Source organism: Notothenia coriiceps, unplaced genomic scaffold (genome assembly GCF_000735185.1).
Source record: "Notothenia coriiceps isolate Sejong01 unplaced genomic scaffold, NC01 NC01_scaffold00015620, whole genome shotgun sequence".
Lineage (NCBI taxonomy): Eukaryota > Metazoa > Chordata > Actinopteri > Perciformes > Nototheniidae > Notothenia > Notothenia coriiceps.
In genome coordinates, this window is record NW_011348321.1 from 159,619 (window position 1) to 174,075 (window position 14,457).

Genomic DNA, 14,457 nt, shown 5'->3' on the forward strand with positions numbered 1-14,457 from the left:
GGAGAAACTTTGATTTGACGCATTAACGTACAGGCTGCTGTCAGTGCGAGTCGGGGGGAGGTAAACAAGATGGCGACAACCTGAGTAGCAAGAGTAACATGAAGAGACAGAAAATGAATCTGATATACTGAGAGACCCAATTCAACCGATTGATTTACCCAGGACTGATTCACAAAGAAGAAAATAAAACAAGATCGATCCGGAACCAGGTGAGACCCGGCTCAGGAGTAAACTAGTTGTCTTGGTAACTAGCTAGCTAGCCGTTTACACTGGGATCTGAATGGCTTGTTAGCTAGCACAGCCCCGTTGAGCTCGCGTTAGCTAGATGTATTTGGTTTATTTCTCTTGGGTAACATTAAGGGATGGATTTGATGTAAGAGCTGTTGTAACATTTGCTGTTCGCTGAGCATTATGCACATCAGTCGGAAATCAATTACCGTATCATACATTGTTACCGTTGCTCCGCCGGCAAATGAGGTGAAGTCAGCTAACGCTAATCTTAACGTAATGCTCCGTTAGCTACAGTTGTGTGACGACGTTTCGCTTATCTTCTCTAATTGTCCACAGTTTGTTTTCATTCACACTAAATTAGTTTCCGCTGTTTTAAAGTACTCTTCTTTGTTGAATTCTGGAAGGGTTGCTAAAGGTGTTTATATCGTTAACCACAAAGTGAGAGTGAATGTTTGAAAGCTAGTTCATTCAAGCTGACGTGCTATGTTAGCCTACCAGCTAGCTAACACTTAACACTATATCTTTTTTTTCTTTTCAATTTATGAACTGAAGTGTTAACCGTGATTCGCATACAATTGTGCGAACTATATTTGCATAAATTATAATCTCATGATGTCTGTAATGGAACCCAGTAAAACTGACCGGCCAAGTGTTGATATCTAGACACATTGTTTACCAAAGAAGGCTTACTAAGTTCATACGCAAACAAAAGCCATGTATGCATTTTCAATCATGTTTAAATGTCCCCTTGTTTTCAGGCTCCAGGCAGTAGGAACCGTGGTGGCATGGAGGACACCTGAGGACGGTTGGACACATTGGATGGCTCAGTCGACCTCCAGGAGCCGGGCTGATACTGCTGCATGAGATTGGCTGTAGCTCTGTGCTTGGATCCAGTCCAACTGTACACACACTTATGTATCCTGAGGAATCTTATGCTATGAAGCATGGACCTTTGACAGAAATGCTGTGCTGCATGGCCTTGAAGCAGGACTTGTTGCCTTTACCTTAGGCTATATGGTATTATATTCATTTAGAAGTGATTTAGAGCTAAGCAGAATTCACTCATTTCTGATCAACTATACTTGTCATGTCACCTACGTAGTACAGAATGCACAGTATAAAGCACTAATTTGGCACTGGACCCAACAGAATCTTCACACATATTATCACCTCTTGAGAGAAAAGAGCCCTAATGTTTACAAATTGGGATTGATCCCCCACCTCCTCCCTCAGGACTCTTCTCTCTCCCATATTCAGTATTTTGTAGTTGTTCTTTATTCCATTTTCTGGAATTGAGACCCTCTGCTCAGTGCAGAAAGGTTACCAGTGGATTACTCTCCAGCAGCAATCAAAGCTATTTGCAAACGTTTTTGCACAGGAGACTTAAGTAACTGTCAGTCATGAGTCTTGGCGAGCTGCATCATCTTGACTATAATCTAACTGACTATAATCTAACTGAAAGTGAACTGATGGAGATGGATACTTTCATCCACCGCATCGACTCTACAGAGGTGATCTATCAGCCACGGAGGAAGAGGGCCAAGCTGATAGGAAAGTACTTGATGGGGGATCTGCTAGGGGAGGGATCTTATGGCAAAGTGAAAGAGATGCTGGACTCGGAGACACTTTGTCGCAGGGCTGTCAAAATACTGAAGAAGAAGAAGCTGAGGAGGATTCCCAATGGAGAAGCCAATGTGAAAAAGTAAGTGTTTGCCAACCTGTTTTTTTTTTTCCTTTTTATCCCTTTTCTATCTGCACTCTGACAGTTTAAATAATAACACAAGTGTCACTGACTCATCACATGTGCAATGGGGTTTTTCAGTTTATAGTCAGTTATATGAGTTGAATACTTGACGTTAATATCAGTACATTTTTGTTTGAATAACGTTACTGAAATGTAAGGGCAGCACTCAACTGCGTAATGAGAAAGGCCCTTCATGCATGTCTGACTTTATTAACACTCCTCCATGTTCACAACTCTTAACTTACTATTACATTACTTAGTTTCAATACAAACACACAAAAGTAATTTTTTCTAATTCATCTAAATAAGCCACGTTTCTCAAATGCATCCAAAATCTCACATCATTTGAAAGAAAAAGGTCTTCTGTGACCTCTTCTGGTTTCTTGTCTTTCTGACCTTTGAACAGCATCACTGTTGAGTTTGTTTCTTTGCAAACAAACGTAGTGCTGTTCTAAGAGTGTAAAAACATGGCAGGACTGCAAGAATAAAAGCTTTCGATAGTGGACGGAGGATATTCCTCTGCTTCATACATTGACTTTACATTAACTCGAGTCAGTGGCTCAACATTTTTTGCAATAACCCAGTTTGGTAAACAAGAAGCAAGAAATGTGACTACTGTAGTTAAGGAAACTCTGTCACCACAGCTAGACCTTTTCTAAAATCGATTTTCTTGTTCACTCATTACTGTAGTCAATGCAACCAAACATTGAAGTTTATCTTAAACTAATCATTTATACTAAAACTAAGCATTTTCAGCCAGTGCATTTTGACACGTTGCACGAAAATCTATCATTCATTATTTGTTTTACCTAGAAAATCACAAATTCCTTCTTCGTTGCATGTACAGTAATACATTTTAAAATCATCAGGCTGTTGTCAGAGTTAATCAGAGTTAAAATCCTAAACCTAAATGGAACATTTATCATTTTTTCAAAATCTCTTTGTTCCTGACTGTTCTGTCTCTCTCTTCGGTCTTTATGCCTCTGTGATTGGCTGTCATCTCTACATATTCAAACTTCTTGTCTGCATCCCCTGTTTCCTGATGAGTATCAGAAGTTTTAATCACACAGTAGTTTATTAAATATTACTCCAGCCTTTCGCTGCGGGCCTGTGCTAATTATAGAGGAAGCTTTAGAAAACTGTCAAAATGAGTTTGCACCGAGAGAATATGAAGAGCTGCAAGATGGCGTAAATTTTGTCCACAGTCAAAACGGCAGCGGAGAAATGGTAATAAGCTTGTTCTGATGGCTCAGCAAGAATCATTTTGTTGACATTGCATAGCCTGTATTAACAAGGTATCTAGATTAACTTCACTAAGAATATCCCAGAATATTGTGTTAACCATTCAAGAAGGACAACTTAAAGGTTAAGAAATACAATATTTCACCCACTCAAGCTAGTTGGGACTCAAGGCAGCGTCAGCAGCTCGACGGCAGCAGCTGCAGTTCTCCATCAGTGCGTGGATCCCTTCACCCACAGTATTGCTTTGCACACGTTACAGTATTTGATGCGAAGTGTTGATTTGAATAAAACTGAAGTGCATCCTTGTAGAGATTTTAAAATGTTGCTGTCATAAAAAGTTGACAAGAGAAAAAAACACAAATCTATAAGCTAAGTCCAATCGCTGGTGTCCACACCCTGTCCACGACACCATGGTCTTCAAGATATAAAGAAGAATTAACCTTTCAAGCGTATCTGTCAGTTGTTTTGTAAATTACCAATAAGGAGAAGCATACAATAACATTATCAAGACAGTCAGTAAGGTCAGACATTAAAAAGTCCTCCTGAGAAGGTCTCTAAAAACCTATGCCGGCTTTGATTGGTGCTCCATGGCTCCAGGACTAAGACACTAGACACTGTGCATGCTGCTGTTGCTATGTTGAAAAACATCTGAAAGGAAAGCTTTGTTAGTGTTTCCAGGAATAAATGTTAGAGGTTGAAATGTTTATGGCAAAACAGAGAGGGATTCTGGAGGTAAACCCTTTTTCTCTACTGTAAGAGAGGGGAGAGTTGAGAGAGCCAAAGCTTCACCAAAATTGATGATTGTCGATGATCAAATATTTTTCATACCTTCATTTATTTTTTCTCTTCCCCCGAGTGATGAGGGGCTTGGCCTCTGTTCTCGCTTTCCTAGTTTTTTTATCGTGGCTATATTTATATTTTTAGGGTTAAGCTGCAGTGGTAGACAGCATGGTTATGTCACACTGTCGATAAGGCCCCAGCAGTGCTTCTTTTATGTGTGAAGTAAATGTGTCTGCATCTGCCTCACTTGATGAAGGCCTTATGTTTCCCAGCCTGAGGAAGCTGGAGCCTGTGAAGGCCCGCCTGTGTTGCGGATGCCGTAGTAGCCCCCAGCCTCCTCACTCAGCCTCTGTTTAGCATTCCTGTCTGCCAAACACTTCCTGCTTTAACAGGGTTGCTATAGGAATGCCATGGGCTTGCTCATACCGGCATTGATTGAGCAATGGCACTCCTGTTTCTACGACAACACCCCAAGAAAGCCATGCCCTTGTTTGGAATGACAGGAGTGCACATGGCCAAATACCTTAAGCTAGGCACAGACTCTGGAGCAGCCCAGTGTAGAGGCGGATTCAGATCAGTTGTTGATGTTGCCGCTGTGTGCCAGAGGAGCTGCCATATCGCTGAGTGCTGAAATCCTTTCAGCTCCGCAGCCCGCAGGCCCTGAACACACAAGGTCTATCAGCACACATTTGAACTCGGACACTGCAGATCGACTGCAGCAGTCACTGTGACTTTGTGGCAGCCTCCTTTTTTACTGATTTGTTTAATGGAAACAAATCAGTGATGCTGCATGTCATCTACGCTTGTTATTCAGCTCTATAGTCAAGGTGGTATATAGCTTAAATGCTGCTATTCAATGTCGTGACATATTTTAATCATAGTTCTTTTTATGTGTGCATGAGTCAGCTCCCTCTTTTCTAGCAGTGATGCAGCAGTAACTGCTTGTCTGTGTCTCTGTGCTAGGAGAAGGACAAGGCCCAAAATATCTGTTTGTCAGTAGCAACACAGACTTTGTACACGGCTGAGGACTGACACAGCTCGTACACAGCAGGAGGATGAGGGACTGAAAAGCTTCAAAGTGTTTGTTGTGAGATTGTGTCAAAGTAAAAACCAGAAGAGAGAGATGATGCCTCGGCACTGTGTTCTTACATTTGTGGAAAAAGCAGGCTCCCTTTGCTTGCCATTGCTTCGCACAAAACATCCGATGTAATCCCGTGTAGGTGAGGGAAATCTATTTAAATAACATTCAGGCTTGTATCTACTTCAATTCTAAATATATTCACATATTATTTCATTGATGTTGTCTGTTAAAATCCCACTTGAGTACTCAAAATTACAACTTTCCTAACCAAAGGAAGCTCGTTCATGTGCGCTCACACTGCACTGTGATTCTCCAGACGTATGCCAGGAAAAGCATACGAAGAAAACCTCTCGTGAAACGCCATGTGCAGGCTTTGAGCCTCACACTACCACGAGAAAAGTGGAATCCACCTATGTTCATATCACACTGTTGTAAGAGCAGCATAAGTGGAACTGCTCAGTGCAAAGCTAGTTTGTGTATGAAAGATTCCCGATCGATGAATCAATGTATGCTTGTCTTCATCTCGATTCATCATTACACTTAGGCCTGGCCTAATTGAAAGTGCAGTTTATGTGTCTATGTGCTGTTGGTCGTACTAGAGAAGTGTAAATTGCTTTTCTAAGCAATCGGTGAATAACCACAAAATGGACATTGCATTACATAATTCCCCCATGATGTTCAGCTACTGCTAATGAAATGGTGTTACTGGCAGTGTAATGTGGCGACGTAGGAGTAAGCCGAATTGAATCTCAATCTAATCACAAGATTGTCCTTTCCTAATGGTTGAAAAGCCGTATTATTTCCTGTGTGGATGTTAGTGTGTCAGTAGTTTGCACTTTGTGCTCCTCCTCTTCAGTTGTAATTCATTAGCGTCTCCTCTCACAGCTCTCTGATGAATGTTGGGTCTCCTGAGTGTCTTACCATGCCGATGATTTAAACCTCTTCTCCTCGCGTAGCAACGAGATCTGTCAGGTTATCTCTCTTTATGAGACCAGTGTAATTGATTTCTGCTGCACTCAGACAATATAAAGTCTTACAGTATCATCCCTGTGAGTCTGAGCGGAGTCTCATATCTGTCTTTATTCTGAATGTAATGGATCCACAAATGCACTCCACTGTATGGTGAAAGTTTTTGCTCGTGTTGGTGTCGATGTATGGCACTGGACTATGTCCTACGTTTGTTTTACTCAGCAAACACAGGCCCGTATTTGTTTATATCGCTCTCACTTTTTTAAATAATGTTTTGCATGTGCTCTGTTCTTGTGTCACTTTCTAGGGAGATTCAGCTGCTAAGAAGACTCCAACACAAGAATGTGATTCAGTTGGTGGACGTGCTCTACAATGAAGAGAAGCAGAAAATATATCCTTGCAAAGTAAACTAGTTTCCACAAGAGTTGATTTTAAATGTTTGATGACTCGAGATGTTAGATTTTATTGTTACTGTTTGCCATTTAGCAACTTCTTAACTGGCTCTCTTTATTAAAGGAACTATTTGTTTGCTTTGGCCCCTTAACTCCTAACTTACGTATATGGTGATGGAGTATTGCGTTTGTGGGATGCAAGAAATGCTGGACAGTGTCCCCGAAAAAAGGTTTCCATTATTTCAATCTCACGGGTAAGTATCTTGTTTTCCTCTCTGCTCAGTCTCTCTGCTATATTTAGATGGACGCTCTTTTGCAGTCACTGCTCCAGGCCTAAGTTTAGACCCAAGACTGCAGGGCCTCTGCCGTTAAAATAACTGACCGTAGATTGTGCGAATGTGTGGTCGCTGCTGGAGACCACTGACCATAAATTAATAACGGATGAAGATATGACAGCAGTGATAAATTGCTTCATCTGCCAATTCCCTTTTACAACTTACAGTATGAAACACTTCCTACCTTTTTGAATCCTGTGTTTTTCTTTCAGGTACTTTAGCCAACTCTTAGATGGCCTTGAATATTTGCACAGCCAGGGAATAGTTCACAAAGACATTAAACCAGGGAATCTGCTGCTGACCACAGACGGGGCACTAAAGATCTCCGACCTGGGAGTAGCAGAGGTGAGCTTGTGATGCATCATCGTGTTGTTTACCATCCAGGGGGAATAATACTTTTCTTTGTGGTTCAAGGTTCTTTATTGTCAAACTAACATAGCTACAGAGTAGGGCTGCACGATATTGAAAAAAACTGACATTGCGATATTCTTTCCCCTGCGATATATATTGCGTTTTTTTTAACTATATTTAACCGGATGAAGGATTTTAGTCACGGACGTCTGGATCTTAACTGGTTGACTCATCTTACCTTAAGTCATGATCTAACATGTCATGATAATGCATGTTGCTTACCCTCAAATAAGGGGGTTCATCTGTGAATGAAGAAGAGTGGTGTCTAGAAGGGATCCAAGAGATTAAACGTATTACATTAAACTATAGGAAGCTTCATTATCACATTAGGGAATTAACATACGTGACCAAATAGGTCATTTCACTTTTTATTCCACAATTAAAACCTTTTTTGTGAAAATAGCAGCAAAGTGGTGGATATCTTTTAAACAACATTATAAAAATAAAATTAAAAACAGCTATACACCAGCTCCTTTATGCCGTTTTGAACCTTTCTCATATGGTGTAACACCGGCAAAGGCATCTGAAATAGTTGTTTGCTGTGCATGCAGACTCAGAGCCTGCATGTCACTCCACTCAAGTACCCCTGACATGAGAGCCGTGCAAGTATTCCTTTTGTAGCAAGCAGCAAAATAATTGTAACATGACGTGTTTCAGTTAATTTACCTACTTAATATCGAACGCCCTAAAAAATAAATTAAGAAAATCGCACGTCCCTGCGATGTGAATATCGTTCAGCCCTACTACAGAGTAATTATGTCGTTGAAAATCTTAGGTCACAGGCTTCTCCAACAATGCAACACAATAATACAGATAGGCAGACAATATTAAAGCAATATTAAAATATACTATATTAAAAGTAATACCAAAGAAAAATAGTTTTAAAAAGTGGAATAGTGCAATACGAGTCTATATACAAGTTATTGGAATGATATATTAGATAATAGATACATGGTTGGTGGTTTTCGCGATAATGCATGATCTGTTTGGTATTTCGAGCCAAACACTTCAGAGACATGTTTTGTATATATCTGAGACCTATAATACTTTTTAAGTTGATAAATCTACACAAATCAGTTACAGTGTTTCCTACTTAGTGAAAGAAAAGGATGAGTGTAAAATACATGTTGCCGGCATGTTTCAGTCTATTCTGTGATTTATTTTATGATTGAGGTTCTACGGTGTATATACTGTTGCTAAAGAAGGAAATGGTAACACATTTTATAGCTATTTCATAATTCCTATTTGTGGTTATAGAGAAACACTAACTCAAACTTTGACTAATGTTACTAATTCTATATGTTTTAGGCCCTTCACCCGTTTGCAGAGGACGACACATGTCGCACCAGTCAGGGCTCTCCGGCCTTCCAGCCCCCAGAGATCGCCAACGGACTGGACACCTTTTCAGGGTTTAAAGTGGACATTTGGTCTGCTGGAGTAACACTGTGAGTAGTCAGAGCCTCAGGTCGCTCCGGTTCTCTGAGAATATTTATAATCATGGCATTTTAAAGGCTCGATTACAGACAGAAGATTGACTTAGTTGTCTTAATATCTGACAGAATTAGAGTTTGATAGTATTTATTAGATTTCCATAGAAGGCTTTTGCTAGTCCTTTTCTAGAGAGTCCAAAGAGCAGGGCAGCAGGAAAACAGTTCTGTCAGCAGTTTGTAACAATTTAGATGTGCTGATAAAGGCTCAATGATTTTGAAGTACCTTGAGACCACTTGAATGTTCCGCCCGTAAGAACCCTGATGTAGGATTGTTAAGTAGTGTGGTTTTAAAGTGATACTATCGTGTTCTCAATTAACATTTTCCTATTTTGAGATACACTTACTGTATTTGCTGATTGCCTCCAACCATTCAGATACAACATTACAACAAGTCTGTATCCATTTGAGGGAGACAACATCTATAAGCTATTTGAGAACATTGGAAAAGGAGACTACACTGTTCCCGAGGAGTGTGGACCCCTCCTGTCGGACCTGCTGCAAGGTGAGTGTGAAATCTCAAGTCCCCGGCTCCTCCAACTATGCAACATAAACAAATGTATGACATCAATCCCATTAGAGCAGAATACAAATGAAATAGTGGGAGATGATGATGCAAGGGACCAATGTGCAAGAAGTAAGCTCAACAAATGTAATACTGTACAGTGGAATAAAATACTGCTTATTGTAACGATAAATAAATATGTGCTGTAAAATGGATTCTGCATTTGACCCATCCCAGTATTAGGAGCAGTGGGCAGCCTCTATGTACAGGACGGTGCTTTGCTCAGAGGCACCTCGATAGTAGTAATAGTACATGGTCGTTCTGACACTTGACCCGGTGACCTTCTGGTTCCCAAGTCCCTCTCTGAGCCACCAGCGCCCCACTGATTGCAATCAGTGAAAGCATACATTCTTCATACATATCGAATAAAGAACCGTTACCTTATACTGTATGTATGTGTTTACCTCTTATAGATTCAACTACTTTTATAATCAAACAATATGTATGTATTTCTACAAAACTATTTAGAAATCAGCATTTTCACAAGAATATAAAAGTGTGTGAGTGTTGCATTATGTCCATCCATAGCACATAAGGCCAAATCATACTTTCTCATCAAGGTGTTGCCATGGTTGCATACTTATGCCGTATTGGATTATTCTTAGTAGGATTAATCCATTGAGTGTTGTATTATGAAGCAGATGACTGTCATGCATCATCAGGCCTCTTCATTAATGCCAGTGAAAAGGTTTGCTTTTAGAATTTAGTTTGTGTAGCGTTACAGGAAAAAAGTCTATTGCAGTAAAGTACATTTTTAAGGTGTTAGGGTTCAAGCATGAAGAGTGAGCAGAAATATCAAAACAGGTCGTCCAGTCGGTGATCTGAACAGTGATCTCTTCTGTGTGCGTCCATTAGGTGGTGCTGTGACACTGAGAGTCACTGTGACTTCTCCTTATGTGAGGCTTCCTCTCCGAACTGTAGAAATCCCTCCAGCTGTTGACGTAGTTTCCATTGATCTGGAGCCAGCAGCAGAATACTAAGCACTGCATAGTCAGGCGTTGCTTTTCTGGACTGGAATGCTGCAATGCCCCGGCTCCTTGTAAAAGAGAGAGTCTTTTACAGTGAAACATATAATCGGCTGAATGGACGCCTAATCCAAAAAGAATGTTGCGAAGATTATGTTTGCACCGATTTATGAAATAATGAAGCTAAATGCCTCGCAGTCTGGCTTGTTACCCATCTTTGTTATTTGACTTGACTTGGTGTTACATGGAGGGGTTTTTAACGAGGGCCGCGAATGAATGAGAAATGCCACATTCTGGTTCTGTTATCACTCACAAGCCTTCATCGCCCATTTTGTGTGAGCGCGTGACGTCTGCGTGTGTGATGACGCAGCACCTGGGAGATAGTCAGTGCATAATTACACGGTCTAAAATAAGCCCAGAGCCACAAAAGGTGTCCTTCAGCAGGCGAAGCACTACTATCAGCACTCTGCATGCCTGCTGGGAGACAATTACATGATGAGGTCCGGATGGGCACTGCATCACTGCCGCCTTTTCACCCTGACACTGCTTTTCTCACCCATTCAGCCCACATGGTGATACTTAAGGGACAACATCTTCATTATATTGCTACAGCTGTTATGCTTCTCATATTGGTGTTTCCTTACAGTACCTCATTGACTCTTTAAGCTTTGGCGGGATGCCTTGACTCCCAGTCATTCATGAGATTAATGTGCATCAATTAATAAATGAGTTTATCATCTGTCAGGCTGTTAATCCCCCACTCACTGCTGCAGCCTCCTACCAGTGTAGGTCAACCACCTCACAGGAAGAGGATGTGTGTTTTTATGATTGTTGTGATTGAATTGACCTTTTGTAATGTTTGTTTTTCAGGAATGCTGGAGTACGACCCTGCGAAGAGGTTTTCCATACAGCACATAAGGCAACATAAGTGAGTGACTTAGTACATTGCGTTAATTATGCCATGTACAATATTTATTTGCCGATAAACAACATGCTTAGACTCTTGAGCACTTGTTTTTTTGTATTTACATTTTCGCCTGTGGCTTCTAGCTGGGTGCGTAAGAAACACCCTCCGACTGAGCCCCCCGTGCCCATCCCTGCCAACGCAGAGAGCAGGGATCCCTGGAGGAGTATGACGGTGGTGCCCTACCTGGAGGATCTGCACGGCTACACCGAGGAGGACGATGACGAGCTCTATGACCAAGAGGATGAGATCATATACACTCAGGACTTCACGGTGCCAGGTGAGGGTGAGCTCAGACCTTCCTTACAGCGGGACTCAAGACGGATTTAGATGTTATTCTCCCTTATTGTGCAGTATGAGAGCAATCTGTGTCTTTAAGTGTTGTTTTCGGTTACTCCTCTATTGTTTCTGTTTCGACTTTGAAGGACAAGAAACTGTCTGTTTGTCTTTATCTGGGTTTTGTCTAAACCAGGTAAGGGGTAACGGAAAAGTCGTACTTTCGGCATGGCCCTTGTACTAAAATGCAGATTTTAAATTGAAGCCAGAAAACAATATTTTAGTTGTCAATAACGCTACAGTTACTCCAAAAATATTTAAATCGTGTCAAATGTATCGTCGATCAGATGGCAAAAACAGCTTTGTTTTTACGGAGCTCGGATGTTGTGTTGTTGTTAACGTCCACGGCGTCATGTTCTTTCGAGAATTGATGTATCTCATGTATAAGATCAGCACCACAGTATTGCCCTCATACTATATTTGTCTAGAAAAAACCCTGTTTATTGTCCTTAATAATGTGTTACAGAAAGATTGCCAGTTCTTGAAATGTTCTGTCTCTGTTGTTTTATTAATAGGTAGATTGGTGGCTACAGATGGTCCAATTGTTAAACCCACCTACCAAGCTGTGATTGGTTGACACCTATTAAACAATCGCAGGGCTTAGATGTGAAAATAGATCTACAGGTCTGGAACAAAATAGACTTCATGTTGAATTTCGTTTACTGTTGTTGTGAACTGTGTGTACAAACCTTTTTGATCAGTGTGTTCACTGACTGCTGAATAGATCATGGTAGCATCTTTATTTTCCATTTAATTTGTTCCCCAACTCTTCTTTTATCTTTTAAGAATGCAGATCCTTTATATGTTGCTAGGCAACAGCTGGTAATAATACATGCGGTAGTCGGGTATCTAGAAGTGTTGCCCCACATAAGACCCAAGCGGAGCTGCAGAGCTGTGAATGAAGTGATCTAAAAATAGTCCAGTGAGATGGTTTAGGTGTGGGAGTATGAATGGTTTCCAGGGTTCACTCCCACAGGATGCTCCATGTGAATGAAGGGATAGAGCGTATGGAGAATGAAACAACAGTATGACCTGATGATTCTCTAAAGCAGTACAACACTCTTTATGGTGTTACTGCTTTTGCAGTAATTTAAAGTGTCCCTCAGCTCCAGTTGCACACACACACACACACACACACACACACACACACACACACACACACGCACACGCACGCACACACCTCTGCACTTTCCAGTAAGGGCATATTTCTCAGTTGATCACCTCTGGTTGTTATTTGTCTTGTTTCTCATGGTTGGTTATCTGACCTGACATTTAGCTGGTGCTGTTGACAAATTAGCTTTGTTTTCAAAGGTCCCTTATTAGGACACTGGTTTATAGTTCTTACAGTTGTAGTCATTTTCATCCATGAAATCCTTCACAGTGTGCACTCATTACCTCGCGCTGACTCAATGAAGCAGTCAGCACTTGGGAATCTGTGATGGATTGGTTTTGTTGTGCGTGTGTTTTTAGGACAAGTGGAGGAGGAAGATGTGTACGAGGGGCACGCAGACCACAGTCCAGCTCTAGCCAAGCCAGCGTGTGTGAACGGGACAGAGGGGGGGTCTCTGAACAGCAAGGCCAAAGCCGAACGCCGGTCCTCCTCTTCATCAAACCCCTCTCGTAAAGGAGTCTCCACAGCCAGCAAGATCCGCAAGCTCTCCACCTGCAAACAGCAATGACCCACTCCTCTTCCTCCCTCGGCAACAACCCTCCTGGTGAGTGTGGAGACTGAAGAGCTGTCTGAGAGTATATGATATCATTAATAGGTGTAAATCGAATATGAAAATCTACATTTGACTGTGGAAAGGGTCTGTCTCGCCTCGGCCCATCCACTTTATATACGACATCACTTTTGAAAGAGAAATGTAAAATTGGGTCTAGCTGACCATGGAATTCATTCAATGTATTTGAATTCAATATGAACTTCTTTGAAGTGATGTAAACAAACCACGTATCAATCAGCTGGACTCTTGAGGAGATTGTCAGCTCCTTGGCGACCCTCCCCCCTGCTGCCACTTTATTGAGGTTTTGGTTTGAAAAATGAGTTGGTGTTGTATAAATGACTCTTCATTTCTACTTCACAAATCAGCCGGTCCATGCAATGCTTTCCATGCACGCAAAACAAATAAAAGAAAACAGATGAAAGGTAACCCTGCATCAGGCGCTGCCAGTTATGACATTCCAATTGATAACAATGACATCAGATTGATGTTGTTGCTGTGCTTACTGGCACCGTAACCTGTGGAGACACAGTTTCATAGACATTATCTGCATAAATTAATAATAATAATAATTCATTGCATTTATTAGAGCGCTTTTCTGAATGCTCAAAGCGCTTTACATTACATATTACAGTTATCAGACCTGTAACAGTGAATACTGTGGACAATACCCACAGGAGCAAATGATATAGTATATGTGACCCGCTCTATCCAAATCAGGCGGAAGTCGCAACGGCTCATTTCAAAATAAACGTGGATTTGCATTAAAAAAAAAGTTTTTCGGGGTTCGGGTGTTTGATTTTAAATAAACAAAGTCTTGGCTTTCAGAATATGAAACTTTTATTTCCAAAATCACACGATAAATACGTGTTTGAAGCTTGTAAAGGGAAGATGACAGCTCTCACTCGCCGCTCTGCTGTTCCTTAGCGCCGCCCCCCCTCCCTCCGGCTGACATTATGAATGTAAGCGTAGAGTAATCATAAACAACACGGCAGGGTCCGTTAGTTTGATTTTATCTGATTTCAATAACAAAAGTCTTGGCTTTCAGAATATTAAACTTGTTTCGGCGAAATTCAGCAATGATAAATACAACTTTGAAGCTTGTAACGACATAATTAAACAAGCGAGAACGGAGTAACTTGACGTCACAGCAGGCATAACAAAACACCGTGGTATTCTCGTGAGGGTTTTCCCCGGGAAACCAACCGCAATACACACAAACGCAAAAATACAC

General features: G+C 41.2%; 1 protein-coding gene across 2 annotated transcripts; it reads left to right on the plus strand.

Annotated features, from left to right (window-relative positions):
* Nucleotides 1-26: 26 nt before the first annotated feature.
* stk11 (serine/threonine kinase 11) lies at nucleotides 27-13,251 on the plus strand. 2 transcript variants are annotated; one of them, XM_010775237.1, is made up of 10 exons: nucleotides 27-209; nucleotides 990-1,933; nucleotides 6,355-6,438; nucleotides 6,604-6,693; nucleotides 6,987-7,119; nucleotides 8,494-8,630; nucleotides 9,050-9,177; nucleotides 11,073-11,130; nucleotides 11,253-11,452; nucleotides 12,973-13,251. In XM_010775237.1, exons 2-10 carry the CDS (start codon nucleotides 1,632-1,634, stop codon nucleotides 13,179-13,181), a joined length of 1,341 nt encoding a protein of 446 aa, XP_010773539.1. In that variant the 5' UTR covers nucleotides 27-209; nucleotides 990-1,631; the 3' UTR covers nucleotides 13,182-13,251. The 2 variants fall into 2 exon arrangements, with proteins under 2 accessions (XP_010773539.1, XP_010773540.1); XM_010775238.1 differs by having other exon boundaries at nucleotides 11,253-11,446; nucleotides 12,973-13,250.
* Nucleotides 13,252-14,457: the final 1,206 nt, after the last annotated feature.